Source organism: Moschus berezovskii, chromosome 17 (assembly GCF_049115385.1).
Source record: "Moschus berezovskii isolate FMDL1 chromosome 17, NW_MosBer_1.0, whole genome shotgun sequence".
In the NCBI taxonomy this organism is placed as follows: domain Eukaryota; kingdom Metazoa; phylum Chordata; class Mammalia; order Artiodactyla; family Moschidae; genus Moschus; species Moschus berezovskii.
The window spans coordinates 3,475,643-3,498,402 of record NC_142476.1 but is presented as its reverse complement, the minus strand read 5'-3'; the positions used below and the strand labels follow the sequence as shown (position 1 = coordinate 3,498,402).

Below are 22,760 nucleotides of genomic sequence, written 5' to 3'. Positions count from 1 at the left end.
CCCTCTGGTGCCCCCAAGAGAATCAAGGCCTGATACTTTCCCATTCTAACTGGGTGGGTATGCATCAGAGCACTTGGTTCCACTGGGCTAGAAAAACAAGGACTAAGAAGTAACTCTGGCCCTCCTGTAGTCTTTGTCCCTGCTTTCCCAGGGGTGGGAGGCAGAGAACCGGAAGCCTGTGGACTCTAAGAACAAGTGCATGGTGCCCTCAGGGCTGGCAGCAACCCCACAAACTGTACTGCAAAGCTTTCTCTGCTACACAAGGCTAAAGGAGATTGTTTCTGCATAGAAGAATTGACAGTGCTCCACCAAGCAGTCCATGGTGACAGAGACCCTGCCCCTGTGTGACCTATGCCAGCCTTGGGGTTTCCCCAGCCCTTCTGCTCTGCCCATCAGGGCTAGTCAGGAGCTGATAACTGCCTCCTTACTGGTTGACCATCTTCTTTACTGCGTTAGCTAAAACCAGGCCCCCAGTACCCAATATAGCAGCTGTGAGAGGACCCTGCTGTGGAGTAGGAGAGGAACAACCGTTGTGCAGAGCATTAACACAATACACAGTGCCAGACCTGGAGAATAAAATGGAAACCCACTCCAGTATGCTTGCCTAGAGAATCCCATGAACAGAGGAGCCTGGTGGGCTACAGTCCACGGGGTCGAAAAGAGTTGGACACGACTGAAGTGACTGAGCAGCAGCAGCACAGTGCCAGGTCACTGGCGGGTTCCAGCGATGAGGGTGGGAAATGAGGCCTTGCAGGCACACAGTATCCACAGAGAGCGCCCGCCTGACTGAGGATGGATAGAGACTCGAGGTGGCCTTCGCTGTCACAGAAGCCACTGTGCCTCATTCTAAATAAAGCCTGGCAAGAAGGACAAACCCCCAACTCTGCCGTCTCCTTCTGGAAGCTTTAGGGAGTCCAAAGTTGCATGTCCTTATTTCTGGGGTTTCAGCCTAAGAAAGCCAATCTCCCCCTGAGAAGTGAGGTGGGAGCAATAGATGCAGCAGCTGGAGGTGCCCAGGAAGCTTGCCCGATGTTTGAGGGACTCCTTGAAGAAGGCTGTTTGAGGCCAAAAGGCTGTTTGTTGGACCACATGAAAAGGACAGAAGTTGGTGAATCAGCAAGAGAGAGACCACCGATAGACCTGCCATTGCATCAATTCCACTTGAATACCTACTAGGATCTGAATCGCCCCCTCCCCAATTCCTCCCTTCCTCACCATCCCCTGTCTCCAGAAATGGCACCACCATCCACCCCGTGGCTTCAGCCTTCATCTTGGGGAGTCACACTAGATCCTTCTCCCACTTTGCACATCCAGTTCTTTACCAGTTGGTTCTAACGCTAGCATGGCTGCAGTCTCTGCAGTTCTCTCCATCGCCACTGCCTCCTTGGCTACCTGCCTGCCCCAACCCCCGCCTGAGCCATATTCTCTTACTGTCTCCTCTTATCCGCTCTAAGCCGTCCTCTACACACCAGGCAGAGTGACCCTACATTAATGTGGTAAAGATATTCATTTTTGTCAGATGTTAAACCATACCTACATACTTGGGATAAAACCTGTTTGGTTGTGATATATTACCCTTTTTATGTATCACTGGATTTGATTTGCTTCTCTTTTGTTAAGGACTTGACATTGTAAAAATGTAATCTGGATTATGTCATTCCCTGCCCAAAGCACTCAAAGGCTTCACTGTGTACCTAGAATCCAAAACAAACTCTTGACCATGAACCACCTGGAGCCTACAAGATCCTGCCGTAGTCCTTGGGCCCCAAGCGAGCTGGACGGACACAAAGTCTGCAGAAGCCTAAGTCAAGTGCCAGCTACAGTGAATTCCAGGATGGTTTCCTTCCTCAAATTCTTTTCAAGTTGCAATTGTAGCTACCTTCTTGGTTTTGCTTTTTAAATTTTTTATTGGTGTATAATTGCTTTACAATGTTGTATTAGTTTCTGCTGTACAACAAAGTGAATCAGCTGTGCAAGTGCAAGTCGCTCAGGCATGTCCAACTCTTTGTGACCCCATGGACTATACAGTCCATGGAATCCTCCAGGCCAGAATACTGGGGTGGGTAGCCTTTCCCTTCTCCAGGGGGTCTTCCCAACCCAGGGATCGAACCCAGGTCTCCCGCATTGCAGGCGGATTCTTTACCAGCTGAGCCACAAGGGAAGCCCCAAAATACTGGAGTGGGTAGCCTATCCCTTCTCCAGAGGATCTTCCCAACCCGGGAATCGAACCAGGGTCTTCTGCATTGCAGGTGGATTCATTACCAACTTAGCTACCAGGAAAGCCGAATCAGCTATATGTATACATATATCCGCCCTTGGATCTTCCTCTCACCCGACCCCTCTAGTCCGTCATGGAGCACCGCGCTGAGCTTCCTGTGTCATACCGCAGCTTCCCACTAGCTATCTAGTTTACACATGGTGGTATATATATGTCAATGCTCCTCCTCATTCATCCCACCCTCTCCTTCCCCCACCCACACCCCGTGTCCACAAGTCTGTTCTATACATCTGTGTCTCTATTCCTGCCCTGCAAATAGGTTCATCTGTACCATTTTTCTAGATTCAATATATAGGCATTAATACTATCTGGGTTTTGGTTCACTCCTACTAGTCTCTAAATTCCACAAGGGCAGGGATCAGGGCTGATGTCTTGGCCATTGTAAGATACACAATGCCCGGCAAGGAATCTAGCACTTCTGATTAAGTGAAAGAATGAATTATTCGCCTGCTCTATGCCTTTACCCATTCAGCTGAACACTCAAATTGATCACCATGAACTTCAGGTGGTCCCTTAACGCTGCCTCAAGTTGTACTAGACTTTCTGAATATAGCCATTTTCCCATTTCCTGAAGAATTATTTCACACTTTCTACTCTCTCCATCACCTCCTCCCTCTCAGCTGATAACTTTTCTTCCCACTGCACTAAGAAAACCGAAACACTCAGAAGATAACTTCACCTACCAGCACCCACACACTGCCTTCCTGCCTGTTAGATGACCTCCATGCTCCTCTAAAGCCAACGCCTCTGAGTTTACCCAGGTCCCAGCTCTGCTCGCCTAAACAACATCAATCCAGAAATTCTCTTCTTTGTCCTATTGTTAGTTTTGCACTCTCTACTAAATTGTCTCAGTAAGTACACAGACATACCAATGCCCCTCCTTAGCAAAAACAGAGCAAAACGCCTCACTCCCATTTCCCCTGGCAGCTCCTGCCTCCTACCTTTGTGCTCTGCAACAAAATTCCTCAAAGGAGTAATCTATGCCAGCTGCCTTCGATTCCGTTCGTCTTCTCTCCTGAGTCCTCTTCGACTAGAAAATTTTCTCCCACCGTCTATTAACACTGCTCCTGCTAATGGTAATTCTCAGTCTTTGCCTCCCTTGCCACAATGGCAGCATGTGGCAGCCAGCCTCCTGGTCCCCCTTCACCTGCTGTCTCCAGGTGGCCTTTGGGACACCACGCTAGGGACTCGGGGTTTCTTCCTATATCTGTGGTTCTCCTTTTTTAGTCTCTGTTGCTGGTGTCTCATCTCCCCAACCTCTTAATGCTCAGTCCTTGGTCCTTTCCTCTTCTTTTTTAAATTAAAAAATATATATATTTATACAATTTTGAAAGGTTGCTTTCTATTTACAGTTATTACAAAATATTGGCTATATTTCCCATGCTGTGGAATACACCTTTAAGCCTATCTTATACCCAATAGTTTGTACATCCCACTGCCCCACCCTTATGTTGCCCTCACCCCTCCTGCTTCCCACACTAGAAACCACTAGTTTGTTTCCTGTATCTATGAGTCTGCTTCTTTTTTGTCATATTCACTAGTTTGTTGTATTTTTTAGATTCCACATATAAGTGATATACAGTATTTGACTTTCTCTGTCTGATTTATTTCACTTAGCATAATGCCTTCCAAATCCATCTATGTTGCTGCAAATGGCAAAGTTTTGTTTCTCTTTTATGCTTCAGTAGTAGTCTATTGGGTTTCCCTGGTGGCTCAGACAAAAGAATCTGCCTGTGATGCAGGAGACCCAGGTTTGATCCCTGAGTCAGGAGGTTGCCCTAGAGAAGTAAATGGCAACCCACTCCAGTATTCTTCTCTGGAGAATTCCATGGACAGAGGAGCCTGTTGGGCTACAGTCCATGGGGTCACAAAGAGTCAGACATAACACTTTCACTTTCAGTATTCCATTATATATATATATACACACACACACATTACATCTTTATCCATATCTGTTAATGGACAATTAGGTTATTTCCATATCTTGGCAATTATAAATAATTCTTCTATGAACATTGGGATGCATGTATCTTTTTGAATTAGTGTTTTTGTTTTTTTCAGATATATACTCAGTAGTAAAATTGCTGGTTCAAATGGTAGTTCTATTTTTAGTTTTTTAAGAAACCTCCATATTGTTTTCCACAGTGGTTTCACCAACTTACCTTCCTACCAAAATGTAGGAGGATTCTCTTTTCTTCACATCCTTTCCAACATGTGAAAATCCAACATCAACAATGGCTTTTTTGATGAAATCCATTCTTACAGGGAGGCTTGGTATGCTGTGATTCATGGGGTTGCAAAGAGTCGGACATGACTGAGCGACTGAACTGAACTAAACTGAACTGATTCTTACAGGCAAACGAGTCAACATCACAGTAATCCAAGTCTATGCTCCAAGCACTAATGCCAAAGAAGCTGAAGTTGAATGGTTCTATGAAGACCTACAAGACCTTCTAGAACTAATACCAAAAAAGATATCCTTCTCATTATAGGGGACTAAAATGTAAAATTAGGAAGTCCAGACATATCTGGAATAACAGGAAAGTTTGGCCTTGGAGTACAAAATGAAGCAGGACAAAGCTAACAGAGTTTGCCAAGAGAATGCACTAATCATAGCAAACGTGCTCTTCCAACAACAAAAGAGATGACTCTACATTTGGACATCACCAGACAGTCAATACCAAAATCAGATTGATTATAGTCTTTGCAGCCAAAGATGCAACCTGACTGGCTCAGATTATCCACTCCTTATTGGAAAATTCAGGTTTAAAATGAAAAAAGTAGTGAAAACCATAAAATCATTCAGGTATGACCTAAATCAAATCCCTTATGATGATACAGTGGAGGTGATGAATAGACTGAAGGGATTAGAAATGGTAGACAGAGAGCCTGAAGAACTATGGATGAAGGTTTGTAACACTGTACAAGAGGTGGTGACCAAAACCATCCCTAAGAAAAAGAAATGGAAGAAGGCAAAATGGTTGTCTGAGGAGGCCTTACAAATAGTTGAGAAAAGAAGAGAAACCAAAGGCAAAGGAGAAAAGGAAAGATATATCCATTTGAATGCAGAGTTCCAGAGAATAGCAAGGAGAGATAAGAAAGCCTTTGTCACTGATCAATGCAAAGAAATAGAGGAAAACAAGAGAGTGGGAAAGACTAGAGAGCACTTCAAGAAAATTAGAGATACCAAGGGAACATTTCATGCAACTATGGGCTTAGTAAGGATATAAATGCTATGGACCTGACAGCAGCAGAAGATATTAAGAAAAGGTGACAAGAATACATAGAATAACTGTACAAAAAAGATCTTCATGACCCAGATAATCACAATGGTGTGATCACTCACCTAGAGCCAGACGTCCTGGAATATGATGTCAAGTGGGCAACTTCAAATCCTAAAAGGTGATGCTGTGAAAGTGCTGCACTCAATCTGCCAGCAAATTTGGAAAACCCAGCAGTGGCTACAGGACTGGAAAAGGTCTGTTTTCATTCCAATCCCAAAGAAAGGCAATGCCAAAGAATGTTCAAATTACTGCACAACTGCGATCATTTCACATGGTGGCAAACTCAAAATACTTCAAGCTAGGCTTCAACAGTACATGAACAGAGAACTTCCAGATGTACAAGATGCATTTAGAAAAGGCAGAGGAAACAAAGATAAAATTGCCAACATCCACTGGATCATAGAAAAAGCAAGGGAATTCTATAAAAATATTTACTTCTCCTTCATTGACTACATTAAAGCCTTTGACTGTGTGGATCACAGCAAACTGTATATAATTCTTAAAGAGACTGGGAATACCAGACCACCTTACCTGTTTCCTGAAAAACCTGTATGCAGGGCAAGAAGCAACATTTAGAACCAGACTTGGAAAAATGTACTGGTTCAAAATTGGGAAAGGAATACAACAAGCTGTATATTGTCACCCTGTTTATTTAACTAATATGCAGAGTACATCATGTGAAATATCAGTCTGGATGAATCACAAGCTGGAATCAAGACTGCTGGGAGAAATATTAACCACCTCAGATATGCAGGTGATACCACTCTAATGGCAGAAGATGAAGAGGAACTAAAGAGCCTCTTGATGAGGGTGAAACAGGAGAGTGAAAAAGTTGGCTTAAAACTCAACATTCAAAAAACGAAGATCATGGCCTCCAGTTCCATCACTTCATGGAAAATAGATGTGGAAAAAGTGAAAACAGTAACTCATTTTATTTTCTTAGGCTCCAAAATCACTGTGGAAGGTGACTGAAGCCACAAAATTAAAAGACACTTGCTCCTTGGAAGTAAAGATATGACAAACCTAGACAGCATATTAAAAAGCAGATACATCACTTTGCTGACAAAGGTCTGTATAGTCAAAGCTATGGTTTTTCCAGTAGTCATGTATGGATGTGACAGCGGTACCATAAAGAAGGCTGAGCAGCAAAGAATTGATGCTTTTAAATTGCTGTGCTGGAGAAGACTCTTGAGAGTCTCTTGGACAACTGGAGATTAAAACCAGTCAATCCTAGAAAATCAACCCTGAATATCCATTGGAGGGACTAATGCTGAAGCTGAAACTCCAATACTTTGGCTATCTGTTGCAAAGAGCTGACTCATTGGAAAAGACCCTGCTGCTGCGAGAGCCTGAAGCCAGGAGGAGAATGAGCAACAGATGATGGGGTGGTTGGACGGCATCACTGACTCAGTGGACATGAATTTAAACAAATTCCAGGCAACAGTGAAGGACAAGGAAACCTGGCCCGCTGCAGGACATGGGGTCGCAAAGAGTCAGACTTGACTTAGCAACTGAAAAACAACAACAACATTCTGACAGGTGTGAGTTGCTGTGTCATTGTGGTTTTGATTTGCACTTCTGATAATTAGTGATGTTGAGCATCTTTTTATGTGCCTTTTGGGCATCTGCATTTCCTCTCTGGAAAAATGTGTATTCAGTTCTTCTGCCAACTTTTTAACCTTTTTTTTTAACGTTGAGTTGTGTGAGCTGTTTATATATGTGGAATATTAATCCCATATTGTTTATAAATATTTTCTCCCATTCAGTAGGTTGCTTTTTCATTTTGTCTATGGTTTCCTTTACTGTGCAAAAGACTTTAAGTTTAATTAGGTCCCACTTGTTGTTTTTATTTTTATTTCCATTACGCTAGGAGATGGATCCAAAAAAATATTGCTGCGATTTATGTCAAAGAGTGTTCTGCCTGTTTTTCATCTAGCAGTTTCATAGTATCCAGTCTTACATTTAGGTTTTTAATCCATTTTGACTTTATTTTTGTATGCAGTATTAGAGAATGTTGTAATTTCAGTCTTTAACATGGAATTGTCCAGTTTTCCCAGCACCACTTGTGAAAAGATCATCTTTTCTCCATTGTGTACTCTTGCCTACTTTGTCACAGATAAACTGACCATACATGCATGGGTTTATTTCTCAGATCTCTGTCTTGTTCCGTGGATCCGTGTGTCTGTTTTTGTGCGAGTACCAAAATGTTTTGATTACATAAGGTAAGGAATGTTATTCCTCTAGCTCTGTTCTTCTTTCTCAAGATTGTGTCAAGATTATGTTCTGTGTCTTTTGTCTTTCCATACAAATGTGAAAAGTGACATTGGTATTTTGACAGGGATTGCACTGAATTTGTAGATTGCCTTGGGTAGTATAGTCATTTAAACAATATCAATTCTTCTAATCCAAGAACATGGTGTATCTTTCCATCTGTTTGTGTCATCTTCAGTTTCTTTCATAGATGTCTTATAGTTTTCAGACTACAGCTCTTTTGTCTTTTAGGTAGGTTTATCCCCAGGTATTGTATTCTTTTGGGTGCAATGGTAAATGAGATTGTTTTCTTAATTTCTCTTTTTCTGTATATTAATTTTGTATGTTACAACTTTACCAAGTTCATTGATGAACTCTGGTAGTTTTCTGATGGTGTCTTTAGAATTTTCTATGCATAGTGTCATATCATCTGCATCCTCTTCTTTATTTCCACTTTCTCTCTTGGTGATCTCATCTAGCCTTATGGATTTAAACACTATCCACATGTCAATGGCTCTCACATTTGCATCCCCAGTCCAGACCTCTATCCTGAACTCCATCCTTGTATATGCATCCAGCTGTCTGCTCAACATTCCACTGAGGTATTTAATAGATACAGACAATTCAACATGTCTAAATTTGAACTCCTTTTATTGCTCCCACAACTTGTATCACCTATAGCTTTTCCCACCTTGGATAATGCACATTCCATACTTCCAGTTGCTTAGAACTAAAATCTTGGTCATTCGCGACTCTTCTTTCTCTCACACTCCACATTCAATGTATAAACAAATTTTTCTTTCTTCTAAATATATCCAGAATTTAAACAGATCATGGCATATTCATTCAATGGAATTCTAATAACAATGGGAAAAAAAAACAAGCAAAACCTACTACTTCATTCAATAGTACAGATAAATGTCAGACATAATTTTAAGCTTCAGAAGCCAGACAGAAAGGAGGATATAGTACTCAATTCCGTTTATGAAAGTTCAAGAACAGGCAACATCAATCTATGGGGATAAAAGTCAGAACAGTGATTATCTTTTGGAAAGTACCTTTAGGGTGCTGAAATTGTTCCAGATATTGATCTGGGTGGTAGTTACATAGATACATCCATATGTGAAAAAGTTTATTGAGCTGTACACGTAAGACTATGTACTTTATTGTGTGGATATTTTATCCCAATATAAAGGATGTGCTTAGTTGCTCAGTCATGTCTGACTCTGCGACTGTATGGACTGCAGCCCACCAGGCTCCTCTGTCCATAGGGATTCTCTAGACAAGAGTACTGAAGTGGATTGCCATGCCCTCCTCCAGGAGATCTTCCCAACCCAGGACTTGAACCCAGGTCTCCCCCATTGCAGGCAGATTCTTTACCATCTCAGCCAACCAGGGAAGAATACAGTAAAAACAATATAAAAAGTTAAAATTTGAAAGTGCACACCCAGAATTAATCACTTCTTACCATCTCCTCTGCTTGCTATTTTATCATTCTGATTCAAGTCACTTCCCTCTTCTCTTGCCTGAATTTCCGCTTTCCACTCTATTTCCATGCATCAGTCAGAGTGAGCGTTGAAAACCTAGTCATTAATATCATGTCACTTCCTTGTTCTAAACCTGCAATGGCTTCCCATTTCCCTCAGAGTAAAAGCCAATGTCCTAGTGGCTTCCAAGCCAGCAGTTTAGAAACTTTTCAGCCTTATCTTCAACCACTCTCTCTTTTTATCTCAGCTGCACAGACTTCCTTGCTACCACTTTGGGTACATTTCTTCCCCAGAAACTTTGCTCTAATTATTTCCTCAACATGGATTATTCTCCCAATATCGGCATGGCAGAGTTCCTCATCCCCAAGTTTGTGCTCAAATAGCACCTTCTCAAGAAAGCCTCAATTATCATTCCATTTATAATTGCAAAACTAACACCCCCCCATGCCCCGCCTCCGCCACCGACTCCTATCCTGGCATTTCCAGTTCCATTTGCCCTGCTCAATCCCCGCCCCCGCCGCCCCCTACCCTGGCATTTCCAGTTCCATTTGCCTGCTCTTTTTTTCTTTTTTAATTGGAGGAACATTGCTTTACAGTGTTGCGTTGGTTTCTGCTGCACAGCAGTGCGAGTCAGCCATAATTCTAGACACACCCCCTCCCTCTTGAGCCTCCCTCTCTCACCCCATCCCACCCCTCTATGTTGTGACAGAGTGCCAGGCTGGACTCCCTGGGGTTTACTTTCTAACACTCTACATATTAGGTTTTTGTTTATTATTTAGCTTCTGTCCACCAACCCAACTAGCCTGCAAGCGCCATGAAAATCTTTGTTCTCTTAATGAATGTATTTCAAGTGTCCATAACAATGCCTGGCAGATAGGATGCCTCCGATGAATGAATGAACAGATATCTGTAAATTAGGGTCCTGTGTGGAGACAAATTAGGGTTAGACAAATCAGTTACCCTCCTCTCCCAAAGAACAGAGTTCTGAAAGCAGGTGGTAGGAAGATAGTTACAAAGGCCATCTCTACCATGACCAGGGCTGCGGAGAGTGGATGTGGAGTCAGGGCCAGACACAAAGCCCAAGCACTGCAAGGGGTCAGGGTGGATTCCAGCTCTCCAGCCACCCCTGCTCCGACCACAGACAGGTTGGGGTTTTCTACTTGGCCACCTTGGTGTATAGGAATCCACAGCTTCAGTAGTGTCTGAGCACCCCAGACAGAGATAGAGACCAAACTAACCTGCCCATCTCTGTGTCCCCAGGGCCCACAGTACCCAATAAATGGTCAGTGCAAAAAAGTATGTTTATGAAATAGATAAATGGATATAACCAGCTCCCTAACTGAACAGTTCCCTGAGATCCTGCTAAAGAAAAAAATTCCAAGGTGAAGAATATTGCAAGATAAGATGTCTGATCTCCTTTTTGGGGGGAAGGGGTCAGGGAACCCATTGCCAGCTTCCCCACTCTCTCTTCCCCCTCCCAGGCCAGTATTTCCAAGGAGATATGAATACCAAGGCCCACCTACCTGTCTCTCCTCTGTATCCCACCCCTCCTTCAGCTGTTAGCCTTTTCTTCCTTCTGCAGCAGCTGGTAGCCTCCTCTGGGCTTGAGGTAAGAGACTGAGGCTGAAGAGGTGATTCATGCAGTTCATGGAGTCAGGTATCCTTCTTCCTCTCTGTCCTGTGCCCACCCTGCCAGATGAGGCCAACCAGGAAGTACCATACTCCAAGCCCCTCTACTCTAGGGGTTGCTCTCCTCTCACCAAGACACAGAGAAACAGAATGCCCAGGCCTCAGGGAATAGAGGACTAGGCAATGTGGACTAGACTTGGGGCCTAGTCATTCCTGCCCTACCTAGCCCAGAAGGGCAAATGAGCAGAGAAATGCCAGATGAAGCTATGGAAATTTGCGGTTTTCATGAAACTGGGCAGGAGGAGCAGGGAGAGTAGGAGGACAAGGACCTGGGGGATATTTAAACTTGTAAAAACTCTTACAGATAGAAGCTGTGCCATTTACTGGGAGGCACAATCCAGAGTTCTAGGCTTGGCCCTGATCCTACAAACAATGTGAACTGTGGCTATCACTGCAGTGTCATTTGTAAAAATTTAAAAATCAGTAATAATCTAAAGAGTCAAAATTATAAGAATGAATCAGTAAAATGTGATAACAATTTATTAAAAAATGTTTACAGCATGTCTACTCCATGCCAGGCATGGGATAGACATCAGCATGTGAGCATATGTGTTCCTGCCCTTTTGGTGCTTACTAATGTCACTAACCTCCGTCCAGAGTTCATCAGGCACTCTATCAATCAGATCTAGTCCCTTAAATCTATTTCTCACTTCCACTGTATAATCATAAGGGATTTGATTGAGGTCATATCTGAATGGTCTAGTGGTTTTCCCTACTTTCTTCAATTTAAGTCTGAATTTCGCAATAAGGAGTTCATGATCTGAGCCACAGTCAGCTCCTGGTCTTGTTTTCGCTAACTGTATACAGCTTCTCCATCTTTGGTTGCAAAGAATATAATCAATCTGATTTCGGTGTTGACCATCGGGTGATGTCCATGTGTAGAGTCTTCTCTTGTGTTGTTGGAAGAGGGTGTTTGCTATGACCAGTGCATTCTCTTGGCAAAACTCTATTAGCCTTTGCCCTGCTTCATTACGTGCTCCAAGGCCAAATTTGCCTGTTACTCCAGGTGTTTCTTGACTTCCTACTTTTGCATTCCAGTCCCCTATAATGAAAAGGACATCTTTTTTGGGTGTTAGTTCTAAAAGGTCTTGTAGGTCTTCATGGAAGTGAGAAATAGATTTAAGGGACTAGATCTGATTGATAGAGTGCCTGATGAACTCTGGACGGAGGTTCATGACATTGTACAGGAGACAGGGACCAAGACCATCCCCATGGAAAAGAAATGCAGAAGAGCGAAATGGCTGTCTGAGGAGGCCTTACAAATAGCTGTGAAAAGAAGAGAGGCGAAAAGCAAAGGAGGAAAGGAAAGATATAAGCATCTGAATGCAGAGTTCCAAAGAATAGCAAGGAGAGATAAGAAAGACTTCCTCAGTGATCAATGCAAAGAAATAGAGGAAAACAACAGAATAGGAAAAACAAGAGACCTCTTCAAGAAAATTAGAGATTCCAAGGGAACATTTCATGCAAAGATGGGCTCGATAAAGGACAGAAATGGTATGGACCTAACAGAAGCAGAAGATATTAAGAAGAGGTGGCAGGAATACACAGAAGAACTGTACAAAAAAGATCTTCACGACCAAGACAGTCACGATAACATGATCACTGACCTAGAGCCAGACATCTTGGAATGTGAAGTCAAGTGGGCCTTAGAAAGCATCACTACGAACAAAGCTAGTGGAGGTGATGGAATTCCAGTGGAGCTATTTCAAGTCTTGAAAGATGATGCTGTGAAAGTGCTGCACTCAATATGCCAGGAGATTTGGAAAACTCAGCAGTGGCCACAGGACTGGAAGAGGTCAGTCTTCATTCCAATCCCAAAGAAAGGCAATGCCAAAGAATGCTCAAACTACCGCACAATTGCACTCATCTCACACGCTAGTAAAGTCATGTTCAAAATTCTCCAAGCCAGGCTTCAGCAGTATGTAAACCGTGAACTCCCAGATGTTCAAGCAGGTTTTAGAAAAGGCAGAGGCACCAGAGATCAAATTGCCAACATCTGCTGGATCATGGAGAAAGCAAGAGGGTTTCAGAAAAACATCTATTTCTGCTTCATTGACTATGCCAAAGCCTTTGACTGTGTGGATCACAATAAACTGTGGAACATTCTGAAAGAGATGGGAATCCCAGACCACCTGACCTGCCTCTTGAGAAACCTGTATGCAGGTCAGGAAGCAAGAGTCAGAACTGGACATGGAACAACAGACTGGTTCCAAATAGGAAAAGGTGTACGTCAAGGTTGTATATTGTCACCTTGCTTATTTAACTTATATGCAGAGTACATCATGAGGAACGCTGGGCTGGAAGAAGCACAAGCTGGAATCAAGATTGCTGGGAGAAATATCAATAACCTCAGATATGCAGATGACACTACCCTTATGGCAGAAAGTGAAGAGGAACTCAAAAGCCTCTTGATGAAAGTGAAAGAGGAGAGTGAAAAGGTTGGCTTGAAGCTCAACATTCAGAAAACAAAGATCATGGCATCTGGTCCCATCACTTCATGGGAAATAGATGGAAAAACAGTGGAAACAGTGTCAGACTTTATTTTTTTGGGCTCCAAAATCACTGCAGATACTGATTGCAGCCATGAAATTAAAAGACGCTTGCTCCTTGGAAGGAAAGTTATGACCAACCTTAATAGTATATTAAAAAGCAGAGACATTACTTTGCCAACAAAGGTCCGTCTAGTCAAGGCAATGGTTTTTCCCGTGGTCATGTATGGATGTGAGAGTTGGACTGTAAAGAAAGCTGATCGCCAAAGAATCGATGCTTTTGAACTATGGTGTTGGAGAAGACTCTTGAGAGTCCCTTATACTGCAAGGAGATCCAACCAGTCTATTCTAAAGGAGATCAATCCTGGATGTTCATTGGAAGGACTGATGCTAAAGCTGAAACTGCAATACTTTGGCCACCTCATGCGACGAGTTGACTCACTGGAAAAGACTCTGATGCTGGGAAAGGTTGGGGGCAGGAGGAGAAGGGGTCGACGGAGAATGAGATGGCTGGATGGCATCACCGACTCTGTGGACATGAGTTTGAGTGAACTCCGAGAGTTGGTGATGGACAGGGAGGCCTGGCGTGCTGTGATTCATGGGGTCGCAGAGAGTCGGACACGACTGAGAGACTGAACTGAACTGAACTGAACTGAAGTCCAGAAAGAACTACCTGGGCAAGGAGAGATGGGAAGGAGAAATATATCCAACCTGAGTAAATAGCAAAGGAAATGAAACTGGTTTAGCTGAGGAGGGGGTCAGAGAAGTCCTCTCTATGAAGGTGCTGTTTTAGCTAAGACCTAAAAGATGAATAAAAAGCCAATTCAATATTATATCATTGTAAAAATCCTTAGAAAATATTTTTATTGATGGGGAAATGCTTATAACATTAAGTGAATAAAATAAGATATAAAAATCACTGATGTAGTCAACTACATACAAATAATTACCTATCTATCCATCTATCATCTACCTGAGAAAATTTTCTGGAACACCAGAAAGTTAACAGTAGTGATGTTCAGGTGGCAGAATTACTGGTGATTTTGGAGACCCAAGTGGCTCAGATGGTAAAGAATCTGTCCACAATGTGGGAGACCCAGGTTTGATCCTTGGGTTAGGAAGATCCCCTGGAGGAGGGAATGGTTACGCACTCCAGTATCTTTGCCCGGAGAACTCCATGGACAGGGAGCCTGGTGGGCTACAGTCACAGAGTCAGACATGACTGAGCTACTCACACTTTATCATCTCTATTCTTTTCTATATTTCTCAACATTTTTACAATAAATATGGATTGCTTTTATGCTTGGAAATAAATATAAAATGTCAGGGCACAGCCTCTAAAACTCTACCCCATGATCTCTGGGTAGAGGGGTTCTCCAGAAGGCATCTTGGCTGTTCCCTTGGTTCCAAACAGCACTTCCCCCAGGGTATCTTGCTCCTGAAGCACTTGGAGGCTTCCTAGATGCCGTTCCAATGCCAGCTAGCGGACGCTTTCACCACTGAATCTAATCCAGGGTGCTTAGCAAGCTCTTGAACATAACCCATCTGAAGGCTATCCCTAGTTCAAACAGAGAAACTACTTTTTAATCACAAAGCTCACATCTCTCCATCACTTTTCCCTTCTAGACCCACCATTAATTTGCTGACAAGCTGTAGAGGCTGAATTTCTCTGTTCTATTCCTTTATAGGATGATTGCCTTTTACATCAGAGGCTGGGGAGCAACAGTCAGAATTAGGAGGAGAAAAGAGCCTGTGGATGAGTGACCTTGAAAACGCTGGAATTCTGTGCTTCTGTTGCCTCTTCTTCAAATGTGAGGGAGTTGGGCTTCAGGGCTTGCTATCACTCCTCTTCTGTCTCAGACACTCTAAGCCAAGGACTAATCTATGCTTAGACAGAGGAGCTAGAGGTGACCTACGTCTACTGAAAGTAGATGGCACCACTAAAGAGCAATTATTCTGGGACCCTGAGGCCACAGATGAGTGCCTGCTGGTACAAAACAGGAGGCACTTAACCTGCCCAGAAAAGCCCAGGGTAGCTGGAGAGTTGGGGTTGCCTAAATTGATGCCTAAGAGCAAACATACCTTACTCTATCAAATTTCTTTCCCTGTCAGAGCTCTGGTCCGGTAATCTAGCCTCACCCACACTCTGCTGTACTTCCCTGGTCAGAGCCCAGTTGGGCAGGCCTCCAGCTTGAACAGAGGCAGGGCTGCCAGGGGCTCAACTGCCCACTGGAGAGAAGGTGAGGAGGGAGAGGGAGGCATCAAGCATGGGCTGGAGCAGAGTGTAGAGTCCATAGCGAAAATGAGAAAAATCACCCCACTGACAGCCTTGAGGCAACTCCTCCATAAATCCTACAGCTTCTTGAGGCTGATTCAAAATACACATGGGCTCATTAGTTAAGGGATTCCCCGGTAGTGCTAGTGGTAAAGAATTGGCCTGCTAATGAAGGAGATATAACAGACAAAAGTTGGATCGCTGGGTCAGGAAGATCCCCTAGAGGAGGAAATGGCAAGACACTCCAGTATTCTTGCCTGGAGAATCCCATGGACAGAGGAGCCTGGTGGGCTACAGTCCATATGCTCACAAAGAGTTGGACACGACTGAAGCAACTTTCCATGCATGCATGCATGCACTAGACCTGGATTCAAATCCTTTCTCTGCTCCTGATAAGATATTTGGGCAAATTACTGAAAGGTTCTGAGCTTTAGACTTCAGTTTATCTATAGAAGTATCTAGAATGGGGATAATAATCTCTACCAGCAAGAAACTATGAGCATTATGCTTTATCTCATTAAAAAAAAAAAAAATGACTACTTCACAGGGGGCCAGGGGTAAAGAATCTGCCTGCCAATGCAGGAGATGCAGGTTCAATCCTTGGGTTGGGAAGATCCCTTGGAGGGGAAAATGGCAACCTGCTGCAGTATTCTTGCCTGAAAAAATCCCATGGACAGAGGAGCCAGGCAGGCCACAGTCCACGGGGTAGCAAAGAGTAGGACATGACTGAGTGGTTGAGCGTGTGCACACACACACACACGCATAAAAATATGGCATTGTGTCTAGCTCATCACCACTAGGAGCTAAAAAACACAACACATGCTTCCTAGGATTTCAACACAGTATTGGCAGGCGTCATGATAAGAAATAACCATAAAAAGTTAGAGGTGAAAGGAACCTCAGAGAGCTCAAATCCAGAAAGCAGGTAGCAGGGAGCAGGGTGGCAAAGAGGAGGCTCAGAGAGATCAAATAGCACATTAAAGGTTGCACAGCTCGTTTGTAACAGAGCAAGGTTCAAACTCATGTATTTCTTACTCCCAAATACCCATCACCTCTTCCACCTACACCAACCCATCTGATGACAGACAGAGCATGCTCACATCCCCTTTCCACAGAGAGGGCTTTGGTGGTTGGGGAGTGGCACTCCTCACCATAACAAGCCCCTGGTGTAGGTATCAAGATGACGCAGTGCCACCAAGAAAACCCTGGGGTTCCCTAGAAGCAGGAGATGAGGGGGATAGGGTATCCATTGCCAAGCATGTGGAGGTACTACGCAAATAACCTGTAAAATACATGTAAATAACCACAGGATATTGATGAATCAACAATTTAAACTTTTCTAAATTGTGGTTACTTCCAAATGGAAGGGAATAAAAGTTGTGGTTGACCGGTTCAATCATGCCTTGCTTAGTGAGGGGTCCAGCTAACTCCTGTCACTGAATACCCTATACATGCTTCACCAATGCTTGGGCAATGCTACTCCCTGGCTCCCAGGGCCCCATCTGCCTCAGAATGCCTTGTCAGGGCAAGGAATCAGGCACCTGGGGGCCTCTGGCTGAGAGGTGTTCTCCCAGCGCAGTAGCCTGTTGACTCTAGCTGCCCAGAGTGGAGCCGCGCATGCTGTTCCTCCTGCAGGAGGGACCCAGGCAGTGACCAGCAAGGACCTGGAGGGGTCTGTCACCTCAGCCCAGCCTCTGGGATCCCAGCTTTGGAAGCCAGGCCAGGCAGTCTTTCTCTAAGTCAGCAGGCTTTCTCTCGCAGACACTATCGATACGTGGCTCAGAAGCAGCTGCCTGAGCTTATATGGGCAGCTGGGGTCCTGACCCTGAGGTAGAAAGCCGGGAAGACAGGCAACAGCAGGATGGTTAGAGGTCAGACCCCTGGAAGGCCTACTTGAGGCTTCACCGTGTGACTCTGAACACTCATACAATTCAATCGACTTTTACTGAGTAGACATTTGCTATGTGCCAGACACTATGCTAGGCATTTTAGAGAATCTGTAAGAATTAACAAAATGTGGTTACTGCTAGGTTGCCGCCCTTGAGGGATGACAGTCTAGCAAGGGAGAAGAAACATGTATAAATATAATTTCATAGTAGTTTGACACCTCCCGGGGAATGTGGTGTGTTGTGTGTGCAGATGTGTGTATGGGCATATGTGTTATTATATAAGAGCATGAGTGTGTTGGGGGTGGGAGTACAGGGCTTGACTATTCAGACCCATATGTTAATAATGACAATAAAGCAACAAAATAAACCTACCACTTAAGGACTGCATAATAATGCTAAGTGTATAATACAGTAGTAAGTGCTTTATATGTAGGAATTTATTATATTCTTCCAAGTACCCTAGAAAGAAGGTACTATTATTAATGTCTCCTTTTATTGACACGGAAATTAAAAATGAAGGAGGCGAATAAGTGACTTTCTTAAAGTCATAAAGCTAGGAATTCATAGCAAGGATTTGAACCCAGGCCTGCAGTCTTAGCCTCTACGCCAAAGCCTCTGCTCTGGCCCTCCAAGGATAGCTCCTAAAGACCAGGCCCCACCACCCTGCCGCCTCAAGTCTGAAGCAAGGAGCGACAGAAGCTGCCTTCTGCAGGAATGAGCCTGCAGTTCCTGCCAGCACAGCCATCCCCACCCCCACAGGACAAGTCGGGCACATTCTGTGAGTCTGTGATCACTGTTACATCATGGCCAGGCCTTTGTCTCACCTTGGCACCCACTCAGTAGACCACATTTCTTAAGCAGCTTTCCTATATTCACAAATCTGCATGACTTTCCGATTGTGGCAACACTTTGTTGTAATGGCCAGGCTCAAAGGCCCAGCCCACTCTAATGGACTGAAACCAGGTTCGTCAGCACAGGCCAGCCGTGACCTGGAGCCAATAACAGCATGATGGCCCCTCAGCTCACAGGCTTTCTGGGCTGCCTTCCCTTCCTCCTTGAGCAGCAGTCTTCACCTTCCCTGGGAAACTTGGATGTTGTGAGGGGGGTAAACAGGGCAGAGAGACCCCATGGAGGGGCTAGGACACGGGGGAATCAGGAAGGAAGGGAAGCTGTGGGATTAAGGCTGTGTTCCCAGCCAGCCTCAGGAGATTCTCTGGATCTGTTTCCCCTTGACCAGGTTCCACTTCACCTCCCTTACAGAATCATGTTGAAAAGAGGGGAAAAAATGGTGCATTAAAGAAGCTTTGAAAAATTAAATGTACAAACAGGACAAATGTGGGTGCCTAGGCTTGCTTGCATCCATGAAATTAAAAGACGCTCCTTGGAAGGAAAGTTATGACCAACCTAGATAGCATATTCAAAAGCAGAGACATTACTTTGCCAACCAAGGTCCATCTAGTCAAGGCTATGGTTTTTCCTGTGGTCATGTATGGATGTGAGAGTTGGACTGTGAAGAAAGCTGAGCGCCGAAGAATTGATGCTTTTGAACTGTGGTGTTGGAGAAGATGCTTGAGAGTCCCTTGGACTGCAAGGAGATCCAACCAGCGCATTCTAAAGGAGATCAATCCTGGGTGTTCATTGGAAGGACTAATGCTGAAGCTGAAACTGCAATACTTTGGCCACCTCATGCGAAGAGTTGACTCACTGGAAAAGACTCTGATGCTGGGAGGGATTGGAAGCAGGAAGAGAAGGGGACAACAGAGGATGAGATGGCTGGATGGCATCACTGACTCGATGGACATGAGTTTGGGTGAACTCCGGGAGTTGTGATGGACAGGGAGGCCTGGCGTGCTGCGATTCATGGGGTCGCAAAGAGTCGGACATGACTGAGCAACTGAACTGAACTGAACATAGGCTTGCTTGGGCAAATTATCAAGTGAGGCCAGGGGCCCCATGTCCCAGGTATGGCTGGTGACAAAGATGTATGGAACTTCAGAGTAGAGAGGGAATCTCGCACTGAGAAGATTTAAAGAGGAGGCAAGTGAGCCTCACAAGAATGTCCCAGCAAGGCAGCACTGGCAGTGTGCCTAGGCATTTGCTGGCACTTGGTGGCCCAGGCACTGCCTGGTGATGAGCCTATGGTCTGGCAGGCCCAGGGAAGGTACCCCAGTGTGGGCTTGACACCTGCATGAGAAGATGGCCGTTATTGGGCCACCCACTCTGGTGCTGCCTGGACACAGCATAAGGACCTCTGCTGTGATTGGAGAAACACCAATTTCAGAACAGAATGGGATCATTAAGAGCCTGTCTCCTCCTGCCTGCAACAGAGATTCCGTAAGTGGGAGTTGGGCAGAGGTAATCAGACTGATTGGGTTCAACAGGACAGCCCTGGAGCTCAGAGCTGGCTAGTGCATGGGGAATCTGGAGAACAGGAGAGCTATGGAGTGTCTTTAGGAAGCCTTCCCAGGTCTGGCTAGAGAAGCAGCACCCCTGTCTGTGGTGCATTATCCTCAGCCCACCTGAGCAACCTGCTCTGCTCTTTCAACTTGCCTCAAACCGGTGGAGCTCAGTTCCACCATGCAGCCCCTCCCCACCACTGCCTCCGCAGGCTGGACAGGCAGCCTCAGGTGCCTTGGCCGGATCAGGAAAGCAGCAGCAGCTTCAGCTCTGGGGGCCCAAGCTCTACTAGGTTTACATTCTTCCAACCACCCAGCCCCTTCCTGCTTCAACTTCAGTTCAGCTTGGTGCTAAAGAGTGAGGGCAGGGGCATAACGGCCCAGGGAAAGTCCGGCTCACGTGGGGTTTTATGTTCTACCTTTTATCCTCTTCAGATGGCCCTCGAGCCTCCCGGCATGGGGTATCTGCAGCTGCTCTAGACTCACCTGAGTGGGATCTTGACACGGAGGTAGCGGTCAACAGCAATTGCCAGCAGGGCCAGGATGGAGCTCTGAGTGAGGATGAGGACAGGGCAGGCGACCTTGAGGCAGGTGTGGAAGTAGGTCCGCGGCCCAATGTTGATGAGGATGGCGAGCGGGATGACCAGCGCGCCCACCGCCACATCAGCCACTGCCAGTGACACGATGAAGCAGAAGGTGGCATCCCGCAAGGCCTGATTTACCTTCACCGCCCAGATCACCAGCACGTTCCCAGGCACAGAGACCAGGGCGATGAGCACCTCGATGCCAATATACGCGGCCTGGAAGGCCGAGATGGAGGGCGGCATGGTGGGCACAGGCTGGGCACATCAGCAGACAGGCGCCAAGGGGCAGGAGGCAAGCACCTGTGGTCACGGAAGCCTAGGGTGGGAAGGCCTGCCTGAGGGGGGAGGGGAACCAGGCAGCTCTGGAGCTCCAGTTGCCCTTTGGAGATGTGCCCCACTTGGCACATCTAGTGCCTACCCAAGCTGAAGGGAGACACTAACCCTTTCTCTGCCTAATCTCTGTCCCTCCCCTTGCCAACCCCAGAGGATCCATTCAACAACTTAAAATAGCAGCACTCCCTCCTCCACTGGCTTATTTTTTTTTTTATCAGGTGTGAGGCAGTTCCCAGCACACACTCAACCCACAGGGCTCCCGGTGCCTGGCTCTTCCTACCCATGCTCACAGAACAGGGCGCAGGGAGCTCACCATCCTGTCTGCCGGTGGCCAGCGAGTCCCAGAGGCGGTGCCCAAAGTTCTGGGCACCTGGTGCCGCCCGAGGCTAGAGGCTGCGCCAGGCAGGGCTGGGCTCTGGGCTCCGAGCAGCGGCTCACCATCCTCCAGGCTCCCAGCCCTGCCTTTCAAGCAATCACATGGTGCAGCAGAGGCTCAGACTGGACGCTTTTAAAGAGGTAGCGCCCCAGTTTCGCACCTGGGACTGGCCTGGCAGACCAGGGTCTAGAAGGCTGAGCCCAGCAGCGGCCAGGGTGCGGGGACCCCCGTCTCCCGCCTTGCAGCGCAAGCATGCCGTACGCCCACCCACCTGAGACGCGGCTGGCTCCTGCTTCCTAGCAGTCCCCAATTCCGTCCGGCTCTGCCAGGGACGCTAGTAAACACTCGGTCCCGGGGGCGATTCTAGCAGTCCCTGTCAGACCTTTCCTCCATCCCCAGTGGGGATGACCGGCAGGCGAACGAGGTACAGACTTACCAAAGCTGGCAGAGCTCCGAGCCACCTGAACGGTTCTGTCCAAGCGCGCTCCTAGCTCCAGCCGTGCGCAGTCGCTCGCTCCAGGGATGCTTGAAGAATCCAGAGGGAGAGTGACTGGCTGAGACTCAACTCTGGCGCCCGGCGCCTCGGTCGCCCCGGCGCGGGGGTGAGGCCGCCAGGCTGCTCACAGCCTGAGCGGCGGGGGCGGCCCCGGCCCCTCCCCCCGGTGCCTCTGTCTCCTCCCTCATCCCCTCCTCTAAACAAAGGCTGTGATTCTTGGTGAGAGAAGCTGGGAGATGTGACCTTTCTGTAGGGTCTGACGTGCGAGTCGAGGTCACAGCAGGGCATCGCACCTGCGAGTCTCTAGGACGCCCCTTCTCCATTTCCTGCAACAGTCAGTTGGAAGCCCTGGCACACTCTCCTACCTCGCAGCCCTGAAACCCTCCTTTCCCATGAAACCAGCCCCCTGCATTTTCTTGGGCGCTAATGTTCTTCCAGCACACGTTGCTTTGAAGGCTCTATCCTGAGTCAACACGTTCTCTTTACCTCTGTCTTTCAGAACACCTCTTAATCTATTAGCAATTCCCATTTTTCAGATGAAGGCACTGAGACTCAGGGAAGTGACCTGGCTTCATAAGGTCATTTCCATCAGGGCCACCGCCTCTTGTGTCCCCTTTCTCTTCTCTGTCCCCCCTTCATAGCACAGTACGTAAGCCACGGGTATCCAGTCCAATGTCCACGTGCAATTGATAAAGAAGCCGGCCCAGGGAAGGAAGAGACTTTCCTAAGTTACCATAGCAAGTCCTAATAGAACCGGAGCAAGAAGCCAGGCTGCTGACTCTCTGCACAGAGCTCTCTCCGCTGTCCTCCATCCTGACCCCTCTCTTGGCAATCTCCTGCCACAGTTTCAGTTTAGGTGGGCCACTGGTACTGCTTCAGGACCACCCCAAGGAAGATGCTCACTCAGACCGGGTGCCTTACAAAGATCCCAACC

The 22,760-nt window shown here is 46.1% G+C and overlaps 1 protein-coding gene across 1 annotated transcript in view; it reads right to left on the bottom strand.

The window, feature by feature from the left end:
* The window catches only part of ADORA1 (adenosine A1 receptor), a 41,315-nt gene extending 19,929 nt beyond the window's left edge, over positions 1 to 21,386 (bottom strand). The window contains exons 1-2 of the mRNA XM_088845100.1: positions 21,268 to 21,386; positions 20,524 to 20,921 (exon numbers count right to left, since the gene is read on the bottom strand). Coding sequence (XP_088701226.1) covers positions 20,524 to 20,864 — 341 coding nt within the window. The 5' untranslated portion in view covers positions 20,865 to 20,921; positions 21,268 to 21,386. The remainder of the gene's footprint in view (positions 1 to 20,523; positions 20,922 to 21,267) is intronic.
* Between the last annotated feature and the right edge of the window lie 1,374 nt (positions 21,387 to 22,760).